Source organism: Delphinus delphis, chromosome 5, assembly GCF_949987515.2.
Source record: "Delphinus delphis chromosome 5, mDelDel1.2, whole genome shotgun sequence".
NCBI classification, from domain to species: Eukaryota; Metazoa; Chordata; class Mammalia; order Artiodactyla; family Delphinidae; genus Delphinus; species Delphinus delphis.
In genome coordinates this window covers 95,752,254-95,777,102 of record NC_082687.1, presented here as the reverse complement: position 1 = coordinate 95,777,102, position 24,849 = coordinate 95,752,254, and the positions used below count along the sequence as shown (strand labels likewise).

At 44.1% G+C, this 24,849-nt stretch overlaps 1 protein-coding gene across 10 annotated transcripts in view; it reads right to left on the bottom strand.

Moving 5' to 3' along the window:
• Window positions 1–272: 272 nt before the first annotated feature.
• Window positions 273–24,849, bottom strand: part of LDB2 (LIM domain binding 2) — a 379,673-nt gene continuing 355,096 nt past the window's right edge. Inside the window, exons 6-9 of one of the 10 annotated variants that reach the window (XM_060012780.1) lie at window positions 10,482–10,605; window positions 7,274–7,425; window positions 4,545–4,687; window positions 1,503–1,633 (exon numbers count right to left, since the gene is read on the bottom strand). In XM_060012780.1, the coding sequence (XP_059868763.1) occupies window positions 4,583–4,687; window positions 7,274–7,425; window positions 10,482–10,605 (381 nt within the window). In that variant the 3' untranslated portion in view covers window positions 1,503–1,633; window positions 4,545–4,582. The other 9 variants (XM_069540701.1, XM_069540700.1, XM_060012779.1 and 6 more) reach the window with 9 other exon arrangements.

Below are 24,849 nucleotides of genomic sequence, written 5' to 3'. Positions count from 1 at the left end.
ATTTGGCCACCCCAGGAAGCCAGGCCAGCCCTTCCTTTCCCATCCTTGTGTCCTCAGCCAACACAGCGCCTGACACGTGGAAGGCACCCCTGTGTCTGCCCAAGTAAACTGCAGTGAGCGGGGAAAGAAACCATACCTTAGAAAGATGGTGCAGTTTTCACAATTCCATTCCATCTGGAGCTTGGGCCATAAATCCAAGCTCAATACTTCTCATCATCGTGGGCAGATTTCTCTGCCGGGCTCACAAACACCCAGACTCACTTGCTTTGGTCGTTAACAGTTTATTATGGGCACACGTATCAGTAAAGCATACATAAAATACAGCTGTTTTATAACACACGGAGCCACTGTGTCTTTACATGTATAGAGGAACATATTAATATGCAAATGGAAAAATTAGTTCTTTTATAAAGTTTCACATAAATACACTGGAATTGCTCCCAAAGAAAAGTCCCCATAAAAGAACTAGGTTAGGGCTTTACAAAATATTATACAGGAAATATACTATGAAAAGAAACAACAGTCAACTCAGATACAACAACGAAAAAAAACACAGAAGAGTTTCAGATTTATTAAACTGCCCACAAAATTAATGGATTACATGGCTTGAAAATATTTGGATCAACAGAAATTTTACAAACTCATACATTCTCAGGGGGCCAAGTGCCTTTCTTTACATCAAAATCTGCCTTGGTGTCTTTGATTACAAAAAGACGTTCCTTGTTTCAGCACTCGGGCTCGACTGAACCAACTCAGGCTCGAGGACAAATTGACATTAGCTCGGCCATAAATTACCCTGCTGGGCCCTCTTAGCTGTTACCCAATGAAAGAAAAGGTGAAAGGGGAAAAAAAAATAAAGGTACATTTAAATTACTTTCCAAAAGTGGATTTTTTTTCTCTTCTTTTTTTACTGAAACAAGAAACTCTCAGATGCAAGTCAAAAAGCAGAAAATATTTTACAATATTAAAAAGTCTATCTGTAGCTGGGTTCGGCATAGAATGAGATCCTGAGCACTGAGGGTTTATTGACAATATGGCCTTCGTTGGATGGTTGGGTGGGGCGGGGGGCGGGGGGGGGGGTGGTGGTGGTGGAATGAAATTAACAAACGTGGTTAAAACCGAGCCAGGAGAAGCGCTAGCGTTTGCTCTTACTTTAATTACGATCAGTGCCAGTATCTGTGTTACCTGTGAAGGCCTCCAGGGAGGGGTCATGGAAGTTTACTGGGAATGATCCTCTCAATTAAAAAAAAGAAAGGAGAAACTCAGATCACTGTGGTTTAGAAATCGGTGTTTGCTTAGAATAGTTTTAATGTCTCCTCCTTCCTCTCCTGTGAGTAAGGATCTGAAATAGTGAGTGTAACCCATGGTGGCTACTGACAGTGGATTCTGGAGCTGGTCAATCTTACTGGGAAGCTTGGGGTGGGGGGTTTTCTGATTTGGTCTCTTGAGTGGCGGGAGGTTTACTGTTCCATGGGCTGCTGTTCCCCAGGGCGGGTGAACTGGTGAAGTCTTCCTCGTCGTCCATGCCGTTGGCCGCATCATACTGCGTGTTTTCTAATCTAGTGATTAGCCTTTCGTCCTCGTCCCCAAACTCACCTCCCATCAGAGTTGGCTCTCCTACCACCATCACATCCTGTGAACAGCAGCTGACATTATTACAGGGAAACTTTGGGAGAGAGAAGCTCAGCTTAAAACACTAGTGGGAGGCGCTGGGGGATCTAGGACAGACACACTCGTGTCCTGTACACCGGGGTCAAGTCTCAATGTCGGGGGGCCAAGACGCATATTGGATTTTTCTACAGGAAATAAACATCGCCTCCTGATGTGTAACAACCACGCGAGTTTATGTCCTTAGTGCGCAGCCTGACACCGGAGAACGAGCAATGCTAGCAATCTGCAGAAATAAAAAAATGGATTTTTCAAAATTAAAAAAATCCACGCTTTTCAACTTGCCGACACTGGGGACTCTTAAGAGGGCTGTGGAACCTTCTGCTGGGTGCTTTGCAAGACCTCCAAAAATCCACCACTTTTATTTAGGGCCTCTGGATGGCTTTGGAAACTAGCAGCCAACACGGGGAGGATGCAGTTCTGCAACAGTCATGCAACTCATTCCAAACGGCATTTTCTCTGTCCCAAGGACGGTATACATTTTAATTGAAGACAGATCTCTCTTTTCTCTACTCAGCCAGGCCCTTTTATGCAGCCGATATCCTTGACATTCTGCTACTTAATTATGGTAATTAATTTAGGTAAAGTTTTCGATAAAAACAATGTTCACACTGATTTGACAATTTGCATAGCTAATTAAGTCATTAGCAAAAACCTGCTGATTGCCAACAAGCCCTGAATTTACCATCTGTTATTCCATGGTGCCTGTCACCTATCCCCACACAGGCAACCCCACCACCAATCTGGGCAGTAAAGAGAGCCAGTCTGTCCAGCTGGCGCCGTAAAAGGAAGTTGAAGAGCACTAATTGTAATTACAATGATGAAGCCAGTAGTCATCAGAAATGGAAGCATGCAAGAAGAATCTATCTAATCACTCCTTTAAGTACAAATTGTCCTTCCATGCAAACAAGGAAGCCACCTACTGTAGCCGGGAGCTCTGCGGAGGCCACCGCTGCAGAAGCACGGGGACAGGGGAGAAGGACGCATACACAGGGCACAGCTCTGGCCTCTCTGTCCCAAGGGGACCCTATGGGGTTGATGGGTGACATGGGCATGGGACAGGACACCTGTCAGGTGGGTCCTGCTGGGCGGGCTCTGAGCAATATTCTACTTAAGAGTGCCCGACTGCCATCAGCCTCCACTGAGGCTGGAAAATCAGGGCTGGCCATATGCTTTTGGGGACGTAAGTATGCATTTTCTGATAGGGAGGCTAATTTGCCTTGACAGCTGGGTAGACATTCTTTTCACTGGGGCAAGAGAGGCTTTCCTGGAGCAGTATATTAGTGGAATACTGCCTGTGGTCAGGAGAGGGTTCAGCGGCCCCGCCAGGGTCCTTCTAGAATTTTGAAGGTGCCAGTTGAACAAATCCCTTAGTGACCACCTGATTTGTTTTGGAATGGAAAACCTTGTTTGTTTGATTGATCGATTCTCCTCGAATTAGAGGGGAGATAATCAATAGGTTTCACACTGTGTTTTCAGACTAATCACTCTTGTGAACTGATAACAGTGATGTTAAAGAGAAATGCCCCAGATGAAGCAAATGCCTAAAATATGACCTGGGAAGACTCAGCAATCGAGGTACTGGCAGGATATTCAGTTGTGTATTTCCAAGAATGTACTTATGATGCCACGAAGAGCCAGACATGACACTGACATGTAAGAGACTCGTGAGGACTCTTAAAGTGAGATACAAAATAGACACAGACTCCGAGTGGCAAGAATGCTGACAGGATTTTAAATGGAATGTGGCCTCCACCTGACCCATTGGGGTGCTGGGGATAAAAAAGTGTTACTTCGTTGTGGGCAATTAGGAGACCGCGCTTTACGATCAGGAACAAAGGCAGGCGGGAAGACCAGGTTAAGATGGGGTGGAGGACGACATGAGGGTTAATTCCACCAAATGACCTGTGTGTAGCACATTTTGCAGGGCTGGGGAAACACATGCATGACGTGTCACGGGGCAGGAGAAGAATGTTAGAAGCGACACGTGGGTCTGCATTAGTACTGTGAGTCCAAGGTCATCGAGAGAGGCTGGGAGAATGGGAGGTTAAGCATAATTTGGAAACAGAAGAAGCCAATTTAAGCGTGATATTAGCAGAGACGTTCTCGACACGTCAGATGCCTTCACTGTATCAGAAAATAACAGTCATTCCAGAAAAGTACTATGAAAATAGTGATTTACATCACTTCAAATGGGGCTTATACGGGCTCGTAATATGTTTGGTATATCTTTGTTCCAGGAACGGCTGGAAAAGGTGCCCAGGCACAGATATCCTAAATTTCAGAGAGATGCCACATTTGCCCTACTGATTATAAAACGTATCCTTAGCCAGATGCATAATCATGCGTGTGCGTGTGTGTGTGTGTGCACGCATGTGTGCATGCGTGAGTGATTAATAGATGGCAAGTTACAAAAGAGATGCGTGCTAAGGACTTCCTATGCACGTAGATACCTGAGGCCACTTACATAGTCACGAACACCGCTCTACCTGGCTCTTCTAAATCTCTGGGCGAGGATAGGGGTTCTCGGCTCAGCAGGGCTTGCTTTGTTATCCTCACACAAAATGAGTGGAGACATAACATACATTCTGGGCTCCCTCTGACTAGGGGATGTTGCCACCGTTTTCCCCACACGCCCCACATCTTTAAAAGTCCCCCCCCCAACATTCAACATTGGTAGTGAGAGATGCATTTCCTTCCCGTCCCTGCTGTCTCGTGTGTCCCACAGGAGGCGATATTGGTCCATCTGAGAGTAACCCATATGGTCTCGACTCCCCAGGAAGCAGACCTCCGCTCCTCGCCAGGGGCCTGGAGGTGCCACCAGCTCTTGCCCGTGTCACATCTTCTCACTAATCCCCCGTGCAAGGACCACCAACCTCTGAGGAGGACTGGAAGTGACTCCTTTCAGGGCCCCTCAATGCTTCTCCTTAAATTGGCCAGAAGGGGTCACTGCTGTTGAATGACACAGGTCTCCATCCCTCCCAGGGTTGAGGCTGCAGTTCGGGATCGCTCCTAGCCCCTGCTCATGGAGTGAGAAGCAGAATCCAAGGATTAAACCCTAACCCTCGCCAGACACACACGTTGCTGCCGTGGCAGCTGTGCGGACCACAGCCGTGGTCGTGGTAGCACACCCGATCTGTACATGCCTTCGGACAAGGCAGCTAAGGCCTGCAGGTTGCATTTCTATTTAAACAGGAAAGGGGTGCTGGTCATTCAGGAGACAGGGTTAAATAATGTGGTCTCTACAAGTCACCCAGTGCTTATACGTTTGACGTCCATTCAGTTGGAGGACATACAGAAATTTACACATTTTCTTAACCCGGATGACTTCCCTGTTTCTCTCAGCCATCTCTAAGTTTTACTTAATGAAAACATCCTTGTTTGCATGGCGGGGATAGTGCTGAAATTCTACTCGCACTTTCTAACGGCGCCTTGTTCTTGTCCAAAGGGTCTAGACTGATTAAAAACCCTCTTGACACAGGTATCTTCCACCAAAATGCAATTGCGGGTTGGGAGGACAAGAGCATAATGGAATAGAAAAAGTTAGGTGCTCTTTAAAAAAAATGGAAATGATTCCGACTAGGCCAGGTATGTCAAAATACATGGATGTGTATGCTGCTATTCTATACCCATGGCAGACATCACTAATGGATGGCCCACCAGACCCAGTCTAGGCTCAGAATCTTTCTCAATATTGTACCCTGTGAGCTGAAACCAGGAGTCTGAGCTGGCAGGAGAGAGGAAACCTCTTTATCACTTTATTAGACAGTGAGCTCTTCAATGACAGAGCTTGGGTGGGTCTTTTTTTGGATTTTTTTTTTTTAAATCTTGCTATTGCCAACACCTGGGATAGTGTGGGGCACATAGTAGGAGCTCAGAAAACACTTGTTGAACCAATCTGAATTCTTGCAGCCTTTAAGTAGCTATGTCAAATTTCCAGAAATCTCTGGAATGTACTTTCATTTGTTCGTGGAAACTAACAAACGTTAGTTTCTAAAACTCCAGAATTAGATGAATAAATGGGCTGCTTGTGTGCCCTTTTGGGGTTGATTTATTTACGCCTGGCCATTTTTTTCTATGCATTTTCCCATTTAACCAGGAGTGGGTATAACTTACTGGCACCTTAATAAAAAGACTCTGTTTTTCTCCTTTGATTTTTTTTTTTTTTCCTGACTCTTCTGGGGTGAAAACTCAGTTCAAAAAACAGAGGTAACTCTGGTATTTTTTAAGAACTACAATCCCTAGCAGTCTTAAAATGAACATGGGACCTATCCCACAGGCTGGCCACTTTCTCATGACCTTTTCTTTCTAATGCAACAGGGATGACAACCGTGTCCTCTGCCTGTGGAGGACAGGAGGAGAGGTCAGGTAATTCTCAGGTATTGATGGGGTTGGCTTTAGCCAGAGAACTGACCAATGGAAAATGGGAGAGAGTGGGTGGGGGACAGATTTGAAAGACACAGTTAGAAGTAAGTGGAGAATCCCCTGGAAATGAAGGTCCGCTCTCACGTGGAGAGAGATGGTGCAGGATCAGAAGCAGAGGGTGAGGCCCACAGACCAAGAGAGGGAAAAGAGTGAGAAAGAGGGAAAAGGTAAAATTGCATCGCTTGAGAGAAGTTACAAGAAAGGGCGCATTTTTGAAGACATAGTATCTAGAGGGTACCTATGAAGCACCATGAAAATCCCAGGATTTGAAGGATAGTCAAAAGCCTGGTGAGGGTGATGTGACAAGGGCAGCGGAGAAGGAAACCCCACAAGTCATCGTGGTGGGGAGAAGGGGCAAGAAATGCTTAAAGACACGTGAGAATTTAAAAGTGGTAAGTGGTCTAGTACTGGGATGAGGAAGTCAGAGTCAGGAAGGAATCAGGCAGAAGGGAGCAAATCGAGGAAGAAAACATGGGAGGTGAAGAAAGTTCCCGCCCAGTTTACCCTCTGTGGGGACGCCCTCAGCTGTCAGTTTTGGAGTTCAAAGAAGCCCCCTTCTGAGTGGCCCATTTCCTTTGTCAAGACCCAGAAATGAAAGAAAGGGGTCAAGAGGTCGAGAGAGTTGAGACCAAACCAGGGGCTGAGCCTCCCCCTAAGCTAATGATATGGGAAAGCGAAATCCACTGAGCTGCACTTGTAGTGGCCTTGAGTTAATTACCTGAGTCTTAAAATAAGAGGGGATGCCCATGTCTGGGGGGGTTCGGGGGGCAGTCGAAGGACAATCTGGAGCCTTACTGCCAGGAGCTAGTTTCCAGGGGAGCACAGGGTCCCGGTGATGGAGCTGAGAGTCCCTTATATGCCACCAGCACCCTGCTAAGTGATATTTTAATTAAACCTTAAGTGACATATCTCCTGTCTACGACTCTGAAGGCTTTTTCATTCCGGTCCCACTGCAGCACAGACTCTCCATATTCCTTTCTAAGTCCCAGTGTGTCGTGGAAGGTTTCCAGGACAGAGCTCCTCCCCCTCTCCCACCCCGTGTCCCTGCCTTCCCCTCCCCCGCCCCCCACCCGGCCCAGAAGGTCATTGCAGCTCAAAGAGACTTTGCCGTAGGGCCCCTGGACTCGGGGAGACGACAGGCAAAGGCAGGATTTCAGCCTAAAAGGAAAGCGAGACTTACAGGTACCTGACTGGACAGACTCAGGTTGGCGGCTGGCGCCTTCTTCTTGCTGCCCGTGCTGTTGGCAGTGTTCCCAGCGCCGCTGTTGGAGGTGCTGCTGGTGGAATTTTTTCTTTTTCTCCGTTTCGTTGTCGGTTGCCTTGTGGGCTCTGCTGCAACATGAAACATGGAAGGAGGGTCAGTGCCAGGGTGACCACCAGAATACGGGCCCTCCAGGGAAGCCATTTTTTGTAAGTTCAAAAGAGTAGGACTGTTGATATTTTTTCCACTTCTTTTAACTTGATGAAACCTAAAAAAGAAAGCTGCTGATTTATTTGTAGCACACAATGACTGAAACTCTTTTCTTTAGTATCTTGATAAAGTGATTTGTATTTAATTGTTCTTCCTGATGTCATCTACTGTGTGTCTAGAAGCTCTTAATATGTCTTAGGGTGAGTTACACCACTACTATAGTTTGAACTTAAAATATTATTAACATTATGAATTTGGGGCAAAAAAATTTTTTGCGGTCTACCCTCTTTTTATAACAAAAGGAGGGCTCTGGGACTCCTAGGGAACCTCCAGGGGTTGAGAGAAGTATGAGCCGAGCTCAATTAAGTGAACCGGTGAGTTACAGCAGCACCTACTGGCGAAGTCTCATATTGCAGCCCAGCTCTATCATACGCTGAAATGTTGAAAAATTGGCCAAAAAATTTGTGTGGGTTTTTCCTGTAACATCTTATGGAAAAACCCAAACGAACTTTTGGGCCAACCCGATACAAAGAAGAGGAAGTGTCCATCCCATCAGCCATTGATGTGGAACTTAGGGATTCCCAAGCTCAGTAGAAATACCCATGCTTTGGATCCTGGTGTCTAAAAGATGCAACTAATTTCAAAATTCCTGGGGAAAAAAATGTCTTAGTATGCTACAGCCAACATATGAATGAAGAGAAGCTAGACCTTTTCCAGAAAGGTCTGTTTAGAAATAGAAAAAAAATATTTTGGACCTGAAGGATGAGGCAACATCTTAATAGAAGTATAGGGACTCATGGAAATGTGTAGTGAAAAGAATATTATTTATTTATTATGTATTATGAGCATGACTCAATATTTTCATATTTTTAATGTTTTCTATGTCATTATTTTACATTCACAGCAACTCTATTAACTAGGTACTATTATAATCTTTGCTTTGAGAATGAAAAATCTTCAGAAACCTGTTCCAGGCAGTTACTAAATGAATTGGAAATGGCATGTAAGAGCATCCTTTTTGCTAACCCTATTCTAGATCCAACTCTGATGGAGAGAAGGTAAGCCAGGACCATACTGGAACTAAGTGAGGTAACCCTGGAGCATTTTCTTGAGGCATCTATACTGCTTCTGATGGACAATGGGGAAGATCTCCTTGAAGGTCATTTCAAAGACCACTTAGTCCATCATGTTATCTCTGACTTTTGATGAAGTAGGAGATTATGTTTCTATTTATATAACATATTTTCCTTCATAAATATTTTATCTCTAATGTTTAAAGAGTTTCATCAAAGGGCCTAACATCCCTATCCGTAGAGAGTTATGGGTGCTTATTCTGAAGGTTATGGAAACAGGAAACAGAATTGTTCCAGCTCATGGGGCCGGAGGAGACTTGAGAGGTACATTCTAAAGTAAAGCAAACACCCAGCTTTCCCTGACAGGCATCTTCTTCCTTTGACTTGAATTGAAATCGGCTGCTTTTAAAAAAAAATTCGTAGTTTTTCATGGAATTTTGGGGAAATACACCTAAATGGTAGGCTCTGGATCACTCCCACTGGCAGTAGGTAGCTGTGGTAATAGAGTCCCGAACTGAAGACATAAAAACTTACTGTGACATAGGGCCCTCCACTGACTAGCTTCAGCTAACTTTGGCAAGTTACTTCTTTAAATCTCAGGCCTATTATATCGAATGGGAATAGCAAGAAATACCTCATAAGGTTGTTGTGAGGATTCAGTAAGAGAATGGAAGGTCTGAGAGGGCTGTGGTTTGTGACTATTTTCATGTAGTGTTATACCCACAGTGGCCAGAGCAGTGCCTGGCACCTAGTAGGGGCTCAATAAATACTTGTTGAGTTAATGACTGAATTAATGAATAATATATGAATTATATGTGCACATGTTGTGAAATAGGTGTTCAAAGCATTTAGTGAGCGAAACTTTTTCCTTTGAAGCCTTATTGGTACTGAAAGAAAATAAGGCCAATTTACGCACATTTAACACATTTGAAAAATAATGTTCTAAATGTCTACAATTCCTGTAAGATGGGGATGCAGCTATTCTACGTAAAATAATGCTCATTTTTCTCAGCCTTCTAAGTATGTACTTGGTTACATCTGCTATATTCATTTTACATAAAACCCCTGGCCAATTACCAGCGGAAGGGGACCATTATATTTTGTGATTCAGAAGGCTATGTGCCTCGTGTTAATAGTTACTCTTTATAAAAATAATTTTTAGCGAATGGATACGTTGTGCTTTTATGATCAGTGAGGCTTGACACATGCCTGGGAGTGAAAATGTACTAGATAGAAGGACAATTAATGATGACTGGAAGCAGTAATTTCAGAACCCCAGCAGACTATAGTATCTAAACTACATTCTAGGGAAGTGAGAGAAATGGAGTCTTTTATGTATTCCTTTCATGATCAGAGAACCCTTTGATATTATATACCTTAAAAAAATAGAGCAAAAATATTTATTTATTTCCTTCCTCCCTTCCTCCTTTCCTTCTTTCCTTCTCTCCTCTATTCCCTCCTATTCTTCCTTTCTTCTTCCTCCCTCCTTCCCTTTCTTTTCATAATTTCTACCATTCTTCAAAGAACAAACAAAATCACAGTAAGCCATGAGCAGCTACCAGTCTTGTCCAGTGGAACAACCACTGGACTGGAAAACAGGAAACCTGGGTTCCGATTTCGGCTTTGTCAATATTTTCTTGGTAACGTTAAATAAATCAATTTCCTCCTGTGAGTTTCAGGTCCTAATCTAGCAAGTGATGAGACTGTAGAGGATGGTCACTACATCTAAGAAGGATGTTTGCCCTTCACAAAGTCAGCGTCTTTGGGTCCAATATCACGGTCAGGATATCCCTTATAAACTACTTTGCTGATACATTCATGATCACTTCCTTTTCACACGCCTTCATCCCCAGAAGAAGCCTCAGAAAAAGCATGTAGATGGAGAGTGAAGAACGAAGCCGTACCTGGCGGCGCCACCATCCGCTGCCACTTCTGAAACAAGCAGGTCTTCAGGCAGTCTCGTGGACTGAGGTTGTAAGTTTTATGTCTGGACATCAGTTCCTGCATTGGCTCCAGTATTACACACAACTGCAAGGAGTTCAAAGACATCGGTGTTTTACTACTTGATAACATTATTTGCAATAGCTAATTTTAACAGCTGGAATCCAAAAGAAAGTTTACAGGTACTTCACCCCCAACCCCGGGTTTTGATTTTCTCTGTATAAGTTTGGAGGAAAAGAAATATTACCAACACTTGATAAGGCCCACTTAATCTACCATCATTTATAATATCATATTATAGCTGAGTGTGGTTTATACACACAAACATACACACACACACACACACACACACACACACACACATTCTGTACTGACTGTTGCGTGGATATATGTGGTTCTATTCTGAATTGAAATGATTCTCTCTGGTTAAAGAAAAAAGCTCTCTTCCATGGAGCGCAGCGTGCTCTGATTTCCACTCTGGTCTCTGCTGTAGTTCCTGTTTGTATAACCACACACTGTGAGTTACAATGCTAGTTTACGTAGATTATGTGGCAGTGAAAGCCGTCCTTTAAAGTTTGGAGAAGAAAGTGGCAACTACAGGTATGTTTTTGATCCTAATTCTTATAAAGGGCCATGATGAACACTATTTTATTTTTATTCATATACTCATTTGTATTTTACACAAGATGAGAATGTCAGTAACATATGCTGACTTTCATTCAGTGTGGGAGCTTTTTCTGTGGTTCTGCACACGGTTGCCCTTCTTCTCTCCCTTAGTTAGATCTTTCAGCTTTACTTTGGCCCAAGACTTCTGATGACAAAGATTAATGAATGAAATAAGAAGGTAAATTCAGTTAGGATTGCCTTGGACTTTTCTGAATTCTTTCTCATTTGGAAGCTTTTCAGAATGCTGCTGCATCGAAAGGGCAAAGACCAAGACTAGGAACAATGCATCCATTGCTGTTTCAGTTACAGCTATACTAACATTGGCAAATGCACCTTCCCATGTGGAAAAACGTCATTTTATTATGAAAGGCAGATGTGCAATCCCCATGTTCATGGGGCCATCGTTCTTACTACTCCCTTCCCTTCTGCCATTTCTCACCTGAGTATTTCCCTAGAGTCCACATTCCTTATTGTCCACTGGTTCTCTCTACCTGGAATTCTTTGCTCTCCCTCTTCCCGGCTAATGCCCACTCAGCCTTGAAGGCAAAGTTCCTTCCTCTGTTAGGCCTTTCCCCCCCGGCTCTGCACCTCTCCCTGTGCGGGCTGAGTTGGATGACTCTACAGCTCTCCCAGAGCACACAGCCCTTTCTGCTCTACAAACTTACTCATTTACTTTTTGTAACCATCGGCTTCCAAGTCTCTTTTCCACTCAACTTTGAACTCTTTGAATGCTGAAACTATGCCTTTTATCTCTGTGTTCCTAGATTTGGCTCAAATGAATGGATGCATTTAAGGAGTGATTCTTAGAAAGACTGGAGGACCTTTCTATGCCAATGTTCCTCTAAGTCTAAGGAACACTTCCGTCAGAATCAGAAGAGTTGATTATTAAAAATGCAGACTTCCAGACTCTGCCCTTTCTGTTTCACTGAGTCGGGAGGTGGGGTCCTGAATCTGTATTTTAAAAAAGCATTCTCCCATCTAATTCCGATAAATATTACCCCAAATTGAGATCCACTGCCCTGCATATGCTGGGCTTTAGAAGAGACAAATATAGAAGCAAGACATGCACAAATCCCCAGGGGTTTCCAGCTCAAATTCCCCTCTCTTCTTACCCCCCTCCTCACTTTTCCACGCCCTTCCTCTCTTCTCAAGCCTAGGCATGATAATCAAAATTGCCTTCATCTAGAAAAATTTCTCAGCCCTTTTTACCTATCGATGATCTAAACTTTGCCAGAACCACAAACCCCATTTAAGGGCCAACTGTAATCTCCTTCCATCTGCAGTTTCTTTGGAAGAAGAGACTAAGATTTCAAAGCCTGAACAACACAGGTACAATGTGAGCCAGAGAGACAAAGCTACTGGACCCTAGTGTATCAGGCTGTAAAGTAATGAGATCTGGGTTAGTTATGATGCATCTTCAATCTTGTCTATCTTCTTGTTTACTTTGGAGTCCTTTTTGAAACCTAAAATGTTAATAAGGAAAACCCTGTGAAAGAGGGAGGGTTACTATGCAATTAAGTCCATATTCCAAGACTGCAAGTGTGTATTCCTCTACTAACAACTCCACACTGGAAATCAAAGTATGTGCAAATTACAGACAACCTCAAGTCTTCCCCTGTCACTCATACCATATGGAGTGAAGGATTCCACAATCATCTCTACACATAGAGATAAGACTGGATTATCCACCAAAGAAGAACCACTGCTAGCTTCAGACAGGGTCAGAAGATGTTTGCATCTATTATTAAGCTAGGGCAGTAAGAAAAGCTTTCAGAGAAATTCTAAGGACTGGGAAAACTTTTTCTTTTAACTAAAAATGTTATGAAGGTTTTAAAACCATTTCCTTTTTGTCCATTCCCATTCTTGAGCGATTGACTTACAGTGACTATAAAATACATGGATGGAGTGGAACAAACATGGACTTAGAAATCAAGAGATCTAGGTCTAGATTTTGAGTCTGTCACCAGATGCATACCCTTGGATGAGCCACTTAGTAATGCTGGGTCTCAGTTTCACCTGTAAAACTATACCCATCTTGTATATTGTTTGGGAAATTTGAGATAATACATCTTGACACATAAGTTCAACAAACAGATATTATGATTACATATTAGCAAGCACAGCACAGACTGCAAAACAAACCACATTTCTATTACTTTAAATCAACAAGCATTTATTGAGTTTTCTCCTAAGTGTCAGGCCTATTTGGACCTAGAAAGGATTATCAGCATTTCACATACTAGGAAGTAGGAGAGTTGCGTTTATTGTGAGAACTCACGAGCTCATTTTCTCTTTCTTTTTTCCCCAGGTGCCTTTCCTCTCGGGGTTTTGGGCAACACTTTTTACAGGTGCTAATCCTCAGGATTTATCCCTTCCCCTTTCATGTAAAAATATCTTCCCGTTGCTGTAACCCACCCCCAAAGGAATTTGCATCTCTGAATGCTAATCAGGAATCCCCAAAGTCATTTTTCTTCCAGTGGAGGGGTACTGGGCTGGAGAGACATCCCGCCCCTTATTCATGTATGCAAATGAGCCTCCAGCTCTGGCGCAGAGATGGTGCCTTTGCCAGGCTGCGTGCTGTAGGTGGCAGAACTAACTCAGACAAGAGCCTGCCTTCTCCCGTAGCAAGCCAGTGCATCTTGGCAACAGCAAAGGCCTGGGGCCTTATGAAAGGAGACCAGGAAAGTTCGGGGGGTAGGTTCCCTCAGTCACTAGCCAAATCCTTCTGGAGCCGGGATTCCTGCTCTCCCTGAGGTCTCAGACCCCCTTGAGAATCTGGTGAAGGCTATGCAGGCTGTCTTCCAAATTTTATACAAAATATCTGGAGGTTTATGAACCCTCTTACACTCCCATCCATTGATTCCAGGTAAAGAGTCCCCTGTTTGTAATATATATGATCCAGGCTACAATATAGATGCCTTTGCTCCTGCCCTACACACACACACACACACACACACACACACACCCCTCACTCCAACCTCAAAGGCATATTAATGGAACTGAGCATAATAGCACAGCGTCCTTTGATTTTTAAAGAACGATTTTATCTGTAAAGTTGTGTCTGCTACAAAGTTCCCAGTGGACCAGTCCCTTTGCCTGAAAAGAAAGGCCTCAGACAGTGACATCTGCAACACTGCAGCATCATGAGTGAATTTGGTCTACACCTGCGGGGGGTGTTGGAGGTGTGAAAAGATTTCAATCTAAAATAGAACCGGAGGATAGGAAACAGAGACTCCCAACCTGCCCTCAGAGGAAGGGAACTTAAGAAGTGAGAGACTGATTTCCCATAAGTACTTGATTTAGAGATGATGGAAACTTACTTCCGGACCAGTGAACAGCTGCCATGAATCCGTCCCCATCCTCCAGCCAATGAACTTGCTGCTGGGCCTCTGGCTGGACCTCCCTGTCTTTGCACTCCTTGTCCATAAATACAGCCCGTCCCTAATCCTCAAGGGACTCACTGGGGCTGGCTCACAGCATGTTTCCTTAATTGCAGTTCCTCCGCTATTCCTGAATAAACTCAACTTCTGGTCATTTGAGCTTGCCTCAGTTTACCTCTTTATTTGGGTTGCCTGAAGATACCAGGAAGAATCCCAGGGCACTGTGCAAGGTGGCAGGAGCCAGCAAGGCCTGAGACCTCTTTTTGAATAGGAAGCTCCTGCCAGGTCCACTTAGAATCGCAAAGAAAACCACTGCCCATTGCCCATCCTGGCAAAGCTCTGAGGATGCCTTTGGGCAGATTTAGTGAGAGTTTTAGGCCAGGCTTGCTCTCCTTATGCTTCCGACTTCATTTTCTGGGATTCTGGCCCAGCACTGACACTTTGGTATGAAACCAAAACCTATAGCCACAATGGTGACTTGCTGAATGAGTGAATGAATGGGTGGATGGATGGATGAAAGATTTAACAGATATCTTGGCCAGATTTATAGCAAGGAGTCATTTGCTAGTAGCAGACAAATTGGGCATTGTCCTCTGGGCTTAGAGGTGATGAATTTGTCCATTTGATAAATAACTGATTGCCTCCTCTGTGGAGAATGCTTTGTACATGTGCACATGTATATACCAATTACCACATGTCCTGGCTGGGCAGGGACATCTTAGCTCAGTCCCAGGACTTCTGTCTTTGTTCATAGTAACAAAGAACCTGGTAGATCCAGACAGTATGCTATTTTGTTTTGTTTTCAGCTGACAGTTCTCCTGGAGAAATTTGATCCTCCTTAGCTGCACACCCACACCTTTTCTTTTCGCTCATCTCCTGGCCTGAACCCAGGACTTGGTGATGCCTATCAGAGTTGGCTTTGGCCTAAAAAGCTGATGCCTTGGGGTTGGCATTTGGCTAACTCCTAAAGCTGGGTCCTGACCTCCAACATTTAATTCAGTCTTTTCCAGATCATGGATGACATACTCTGAGCTTGAACCACTGACCTACTCTTTGCATATAGGTCTGTCCAGGGTTACTGTGTCCATAGCAGCTCATGTTCTTGCCTTGAACATCTTCCCTCTTTCTCAGTCATCTTAGCCGGATATTGGCAAGCTACAGCCAGTGGGCTAAACACGGCCATGCTTATGTATTGTCCAGAGCTCCTATTGTGTTACAATGCCACAGTTGAATAAGTATGACACAGTCTATATGACCCACAAACTCCCAAAATATTACTATCTGGCCATTCACAGAAAGGTTGCTGACCTCTGTCCTAAACCAATGCTACTCAAAGGAGGTCGTCTGCAAACTATTTGTTATGTGTCCTTGACTGGATAAGAGCTTGAGTTAGAGTATAATTCAGTTCATTGCCTCTTTCATTAAGAAAGTCTTGTGTCAAAAAATAACTCAGATGAACTAAACAATGTGTTCAATCAGGTAGTTGCTTTACATTCCAAAGCAAGCTCCTTATTTTGGTGTGGAGCACCAAGTGATCCACAGTCTGGCGCTGGTCTGCAAACCATATTTGAGTCATAATAGTATGACCATTAAGGTCCTCCATGGTCCAGCTCAGATCTCACATCTGTCTCTGACCATCCCCAACCACAAAGGACTCTTACTTCTGTAGCACTTATTACTAACCTAGGTACATCCCGGAGTTAATATTTGCATTGGGAATTTTTCTTTCTTGTGGACTTGTTTCATCTCCTTATCTATAGCAAGCCTTATTTTACTTTTCTCTCTCTCTTATTTAACACGGTATTAGGCATACTCAAATATTTGTTGAGTCATAACTTAATAATCGCTGTGGAGTATCTAAACTATGTTTGTCCCTGGAGTATGCAACTGACATATATCATTAACCCTCACCACCTCCTGGTCCACTTTTAACAGGTGAGAAATCTCAGACTCAAAGCCAGTAAGTCACACAGAGCTGATATTAAAGAGTGTGATTTTTATAATGTAAAGGTTATACAACCATCTGAAGGGCAGAAAAGAGGTTCACAGTCAAGTTTGCCTGACTTCAACCCTGTGCTCCTAACTCCTTACTGCTCTGTTGTCTAACTCTCTGAATATGAATGGCCTAAATCTCTGCTCAGATAACAAGTTCCAAGGCTCTCCCTATCTCTTATATTGTTCCTTGCACATGGTATTGTGCAAGGAACAATACACACAGAGAGGTGTATCTCTACACAGAGAGGTGGGTGATACAGAGGGGTGCAGGCTTTGGAGCCAGATTCATCTGGATTCAAACCCAATGGCTAGTCTGCCATTTACTAGCTGTGTGTTCTTGGCCAAGAATTTCAGCCTTGGGACTTCCCTGGTGGCACAGTGGTTAAGAATCCGCCTGCCAATGCAGGGGACACAGGTCCGAGCCCTGGCCCAGGAAGATCCCACATGCCACAGAGCCACTAAGCCTGTGCGCCACAACTACTGAGCCTGTGCTCTGGAGCCCACAAGCCACAACTACTGATCCCATGTGCCTAGAGCCCATGCTCTGCAACCAGAGAAGCCACCACAGTGAGAAGCCTGTGCACCGCAATGAAGAGTAGCCCCTGCTCGTCGCACCTAGAGAAAGCCCACGTGCAGCACCAAGACCCAATACAGCCAAAAATATAAATAAATAAATAAATTTATTTTAAAAAAACGAATTTCAACCTTTCTGAATCTCAGTTTCCTCATCTGTAAAATGGAGATACTGATATTTATCTCTGAAGGTTTGAAACAGTATCTGTGAATCCTTAATGCAATGCCTGGACCAAGGTCAGTGCTCAAAAGATGGAAGTTGGTATAATGATAAATACTGGCTGCACCAGTGGTGCAGTTTCCCTGAGCCAACACAGCAATGTGTGATGTGATTGGTTAGCTACTCCGGGAAGTTAATCACTTGGTCTCCTTGAGACTTAGGGCGTCTAAATGCTCTAAGGGATGGTCATCAGGCCAGTGGTCCATGGCATTTTAGTAGCTAATGTCTCTGGTAATGATCCATTTTTAGAATTCAGGGATAAATACAAAATGTTCAAATCCATAAACCAGAGTCCTTTCTCTTTCCTTTTTCCCCCAGTAACCTACCCTTCTGGCTAACTCTGAATTAGAAAGGTATCAGAGGATGGGCCTCATTATAAACAAGCTCTTATCTAAGGGTGAAGGAGTCTCTCCTAATTAAGAAACACATCACAAAAAGAGATCTTATATTAAAACAATAGAAAAATATAACGTACGGAATCTAAAAGGAAAACAAAACAAAACAAGCAGGTCATTCCCCCAGAAACAGATAAGAATGAATAACAGGCATCCACGTGAGTAAAACCCACTCTGCCTCCGAGGATGAAAAACAGGAGAGGGAAGGAAATGCTTTCCCTGAGAAGCTGTGCAATTCCAAAGCATCAGATTATGATTTGGGTTTTATTTCCTGATAGGATTAAAGGTAGATTGATTGTCCAATTCAAAACATCCTCTTTTTTATCTGAAGATTCAACCAGGGGAGACTTTGCCTTTTCTCAATTGTTTTGCAAATTGATTACTCAGGGAAGTTATCACATCCAAACCTGGAGATTGGCAGCTCTCTCCGGGCTCCAGGAGAGGAGGGGGTATAGTGACAACCACTCAGGACTTGGAGGGACCATCCTCTTCCACAGCAAGCAGTCATGCATGCGCGTTTCAATATCTATGCCTTGATCTCAATTCTGAGGCTGCAAGGAAGGACGCCTATGCGTGGTCACGGAGGCCGCTGGCTGCTTTTCTGACCCACCCTCAGGAGAGAAGCGTTGGGCGATTTTCCTGAGCTACAGAGCCAAGCTCACGGCTGTTTTCGGCAGCACCAGTCAGGCCCACGAAGAGATGGTTCCAGGCTTCCAATGCTCATTCTCTTTCCTTCGGACCCATGGACTTAATCTCTCTGCCATGTCATTTGGTACGGGCACCCCTTCCACAGTGCTCTGGTCACTTGCCTTCCTACCCTTAGACCCACCCCCTCCTCCCAGCTCTGTACTGCAGGGGAGAGACCCCTGCACACTACTTCCCAGCTTTTTTTGCCAACTGGCCTTGGGTGAGCTTTGGCCAGTTGGAGGCACCAGGAAAGACTGGAGGAAAGTGGGTTGAGTTATTTGGCTAGGGTTGCCGTAACAAAGTATCACAAACTGGGTGGCTTAAAACAACAGAAACTTATTTCTTCTCAGTTCTGGAGGCTAGAAATCTGAAATCGAGGTGCTGGCAGGGCTGTGCTCCCTCTGAAGGCTCTAGGGAAGAAGACTTCCTTGCCTCTCCCAACCTCTGTTGGCCCTGGAGTTCCTTGGTGTTCCTTGGTTTGTGGCTGCATGGCTCCAACCTCTGCTTCCGTCTTCGCATGGTCTTTTCCCCCATGTCTCTGCGTCCTCTCCTCTTCTTACAAGGACATTAGTCATTGGATTTTCAAATAAATTCACATCCTCAGGTTGCAGATAAACATGGATTTTTGAGGGACACCATTCACGGTACCACATGGGTAAAGAAATAAGTAAGGGTACTTCTTGTCCTTTCTGTGGTTCAGATGGCCTCTCCAACAGCTGTCACCAAGGCCCACTATGGTGCCAGCTTCTATCAGGTGGCCTGACAGTAACACCTCGTATGTAGGGGACTTACTGTATCTAAAAAGGTGTGTGGAGGCATCTTGTGTAGGGGTTAAGCATGCAAACTAGTCTCTGGTTTGAATGGCAGCTACTTAGTAGATGAGTGACCTTGGGTGAGTTACTTAAGCTCTTGGTGTTTGAGTTTCTCCATCTGCAAAGTCAGGATAACAATGCTACCTAACTAATTACATTGTTAGGAGAAACAAGAAAATCCGCTTAGAGTATGTACCTAGGTTCTAACATACGGAAATTGCTCTATACATGTTTATTATGATGGGGGGATAATCAGTCTGGGGAGGGGGCAGGTGCTTCTTGGAAGACATTTGGAAATTTGTCAGAACATACCTATTAAAATTTCATGGATGTTCCCTGCCCAATGCACATATATGCACATCTTAATTATTAGATTTTGGTGATACAATGGTTGTTTAAAATGTTCAGTCATTTTTTTTTCTACTCAAAAAATTTTTTTAACGTCTTTATTGGAGTATAATTGATTTACATTGTTGTGTTAGTTGCTGCTGTGTAACAAAGTGAATCAGCTATACGTATACATATATCCCCATATCTCCTCCCTCTTGCATCTCCCTCCCACCCTCCCTATCCCACCTCTCTAGGTGGTCACAAAGCACCAAGGTGATCTCCCTGTGCTATGCGGCTGCTTCCTACTAGCTATCTATTTTACATTTGGTAGTGTATATATGTCCATGCCACTCTCTCACTTCATCCCAGCTTACCCTTCCCCCTCCCCGTGTCCTCAATCCACTCTCTACGTCTGCGTCTTTATTCCTGTCCTGCCCCTAGGTTCTTCAGAACCATTTTCTTTTTAGATTCCATAGATATGTGTTAGTGTACGGTATTAATTTTCTCTTGGATGCTGGAAAAAGGAAATCAAAGTGTAGGAAAGTATAGTAGAAAAAATTAAAATTATGCATTTGTCATATAAAATTAAGTCAAGCATAATAAAAATGGTAAATAAAGAAAAAAATGTTCAGTCAACATGCCTTTCCTGCAAATAACTTGATTTTATCACTGAGCCATTGCCACAAGTATCCTATTCATGTGTTCTACCAGTGTCTCTAAATTCTAGGGCATAGTAGCTGGAAAGTTTCCAAAGGAAAAAGGAAACATCTGCCTGGAAATATCCCACAATCATTAACAAATATCTAAGGAGTTCTGTCTGTTCCTAGAGGGCTATGAGCAAATTTCAGGTAAATTTAAAAAATTCTTGTTGAGCAGTTGTTATGCCCTCAGATGAGTCCGACACTGAAAATGAAGGTCAGTGGCTCAGAATGACTCTAAGCGCCTCTTTATTGTCTGCCAATGTATTAGAGAGGGTTCTCCAGACAAATAGAACCAATAGGATGGACGTATGTATGTATCTTAAGGAACCAGCTCGTGTGATTGCAGTGGTTAGCGAGTCTGAAATCCAGAGTTTCCATAGCTGGAATCCCAGGCAGGAGTTAATGCGTCAGTTTTGAGACAGAATTCCCTCTTCTCCAGGAAATCTCAGTTTTGTTATTAAGACCTTCAACTGATTGGATGAAGCTCAGCCCAACAGTACTCTATTTTACTTAAAGTCAGCTGAGGGCTAGCCGATAACCAAGGAAAAACCAAATGCAAAATATCTTTACAGCAAAACCTTTGATTAGCCTTTGACTAAATAACTGGTACTACAGATGCTATGAACTGAAAAGTGACAACCCCACCACCAAATTCCTACATTGAAGCCCTAGCCCCCAATGTGACTATACTTGGATATAGAGCTTTAGGAGGTCATTAAGGTTAAATGAGGTCATAAGGGTGGGGTCCTAATCTGATAGATTGGTGGCCTTGTAAGAAGAAGAAGAGATCTCAGAGATCTCTCTCTCTCTCTCTCCACATGCACACACTGAGGAAAGGCCATGTGAGAATATAGCAAGTGGGCAGTAATCTGCAAGCCAGGAAAAGCACTCTCGCCAGAAAGGGAACCCTGCCAGACCTTGATCTTGGACTTTCCAGCTTCTAGGACTGTAAGAAAGTAGATTTCTGTTGTTTAAACTACATAGTCTACGGTATTTTGTTAAAGCAGCTTGACTGCCTTAGGTCTGCCTTAAGCCACTGAGAACTATCATAGTTCATGACACTGTAAAGAACTGGAGACCTAGGTTGTGTCCTATTATTTTATTTTTAAAAATATTGCCAAGCACCAACCAATGAGTCTAATGTTTGTGGGTTGAATGACCCCTTGAATCCATGAATATGATCAAATGGAAAACAAAAACAAATAGGCGATCAGACATCAGAAAATGGGTCAGATCTTGCTTCATCCACTTCGTAATTACAGTAACTTGGGTAGCAGGGTTGCAATGGTGAAATGGCAGAAACAACCTCCCTCCCTTGAAGCTTACTGTCCAGATGGGAGACAGATGATAAACAAGAATTCCAAATGGGCTGGATATTGTAAAGGAGAGGGGCAAGCGATGTCAGGAAACATTGCCAGGAGGAACCGATATTTAAGTTGAGAGCTAAAGAGATGACTTAGAAATCAGCCAAGTGAAAGAGAAGACAGTCAGGACGAAGGTTAGGGTGGACATCTCGGGTAGAGGGAATACACATGTGAATGCAAGAGAGAACACAGAATGAGAAACCGCAAAATGATGGGATTAGCGTTGACTTGTGTGAGCTACGGCAGAGAGGCAGGCAGTGGTCAGACTCATCAAGGCCTCAGGTTCTGCCCCACAGGAGCCGAGAGGTGCAACTGATGTGGCCAAAAGCATGCTGTGCATGACGAGCCCTCCACAAATGCCACTAAGCTGAACGCCGAACTGCAATATGGTAAATATCATGCTGTTCTTTCAGCCACGTTTCCCGAGCGTGAGGAAAGCCTCATCGACATTTTGACGCGGTTGGTAAAACAAAAGCACCAAATACCCCTAAAGGCAAACACTGGCGGCTCTGTCTCCAAGCAGTGGCGACTGTCCCCGAAGCCGACCGGTGCCGATCGCACCACTGGGGGCATTTACACTGGTCCACGCTGTTCCTTGTTGGAAATAGGTAGTTTTTGTAACATGTTGGTTATTTTTCCTGGGGAACTGAGAAACTGTGTAGTTGCAAGGAGGTAATGTTTAAGTACTAGCGTTTATGAACGGGGCCTTACAATCCCAATATTGTGAGTAAGGGAATTTGGATTTGGTCCTTGGGAGCTGTCAGTGACAGTTTTCAAGGAACATGGCTATCTTGTTCATGCAGTTATAATCCCTCCCGAACATTAACTGCGTGCTTATGTTTTTCTCCTGCTCTGGTGTAAATACCCACAAGGCTACTAAAGACAGCATTGTGTTCTGGAGTTTAGAGCAGCATCCCCGTGGCCGCTGTCTGGGAGGATTTCTGGGCTCTGGTCAGTGTCGGGTATGGACTTCTCTCTCTTGGTCCTGGACACCCAGAGCCCAGCTGCCTTTGGAGTGCCTGCCTGTCTGCTTTCTGGGAGCTTCTGCCAGGCAACAGCCCTCCCTGCCACTCCACTCTGACACAAAGGGAAGGAGTGATTTCTCAATAATGGAGCGCTCAGCTGCCTGACTGCTCCCTGGCCACCTCCATCATTATGCCTGCGGAGCCTTGAATCGGCAGCCATTTCCCTTCCCAGGGATAAAGCGAGATGGGTGGAAAGAGGGATTCATGCTGACAATGGCAATGCCTTATGAAAATGGAGTTGGAAGAGGCTGGGGTCCCCTCACTCACTCATTCACTCACTCAACACACATTTATTGAATACATACTATATGCCCCGTGTTTGCTCTAGGTGCTGGGGATGCTGTAAACAGAAATAGAGAAAAGAAATAAAGTCCTCTTATAGAACTACATTTTAGTGAAGGAGACAGATACACTTCAAAAGCAAAAGATGTATGGTAGTGATGAGTACCAAAGAGAAAAAAGGAAGCGGGGAAAGGAGACATGAAATGGTGGAGTTGGGAGGGTGGAAAATTTGGACACTTTGGCTAAAGTCACTGCGCTAGGAAGATTCATGGCTCTGCAGAGATGTCCATGGCCTAATCCCTTCAATGTGTGAATGTGTCAGGTTACATGGCAAAGGGAATTAAAGTTGCTCATCAGCTGATCTTGAGATGGAGAGAGTAGTCTGGGTTATCCAGATGGGTCCAATTTAATTATAAGCATATTGACAAATGGAAGAAGGAATCAGAAAGGAGAATCAGAAAGATGGCAGCATGAGAGGAACTTGGCCTGACATTGAGGGCTTTGAAGATGGGAGGGGGCCCTGAGCCAAGGAATGTGGGTGGCCTCTAAGACGGTGGAAAAGGCAAGGAAACTGATTTTCCCCTAGAGCCTCTAGAAAGGCACACAGCTCTGCCGACACCTTGATTTGAGCACAGTGATATCTATGTTAGGCTTCTGATCTACAAGGCAACAAATCTGTGGCTTTTTTTTTTTGCAGTACACGGGCCCCTCACTGCTGTGGCCTCTCCTGTTGTGGATCACTGGCTCCGGACGCGCAGGCTCAGCGGCCATGGCTCATGGGCCCAGCTGCTCTGAGGCATGTGGGATCCTCCCGGACCGGGGCACGAACCCGTGTCCCCTGCATCCGCAGGCGGACTCTCAACCACTGCGCCACCAGGGAAGCCCAATTTGTGGTGTTTTAAGCCACTAAATTCATGGTAATTGTTTTAACAGCAATAGAAGACTAATACAATCACCCAAAGTTGATATCTAAGTAAAGATCTCTAATAAGGTTACGTAGTTAGCAAATAAAAATAGAAGATGCCCAGTTGCATTTGAATTTCAGATAATAAATTATAATCTGTTGAAGTAATAAATAAATACAATAACTTATTCATTATTTATTTGATGTTTAAGTTGAACTGGGCATTTTGTATTTTATCTGGCAATCCTCAACTCAGAGGAAGTTAGAAAGTGGGCTCTTTGGGGGAAAAACATTCTAGGCAGAAGGAATAGCAAGGGCAAAGGCCTGGGGGTTTGAGGAAAACCTAGGAAAGAAGTACAGTTGGAGGGGAAAGAACGAGTAGACCAGTAGGAGAAGAATTCAGAGAGGTTGTGAGGAACTGGATCATGGTGGTCATAAGGAGGATGTTGGTTTGATTTTGAGTGGAGTGGGAAGACACTGGGGGCTTTGGGTAGAGGAGTACCAATGTTTGGAGTCTCCTGAGAAGGAAGAGATGCTGATTATAAGCAATGTGGCAACGGGGTCTGATCTACTTTTGCACTGCCTGGACCTAGATATTTAAGCACACAGGTGCTGGGAGGCCAGCAGGCCTTCTAATTGGTAGAACTCAGTGATGTACCATCTGCCATCAGAACCTGAAAGGTGGGGAGATGAGAGGATTTCAGGAGAACAAAGTGGTTCATGATGAGAAATCTGAAGGCTGTAAGGCCATCTATAAATGACGGAGGAAAGGACAGATGCCTGGGGACCTCGTGAAGGCAAAGACAGTATGTACAAAGCCAAATTTCACTGTGGAACTCAAGTGTCTGGGAACTCAGGAAAGAGCGTGTCCTGTCTACCGTCTACTCCAGTTAATTCAGAGCAGCAGAGTCTTAGCCAAGATCCGAGAAGCCATATTTCAACTCTTCAAACACCTCAAAATTCCCTTGAAAAATTTTCAAGAGGGAAGAAAACCATG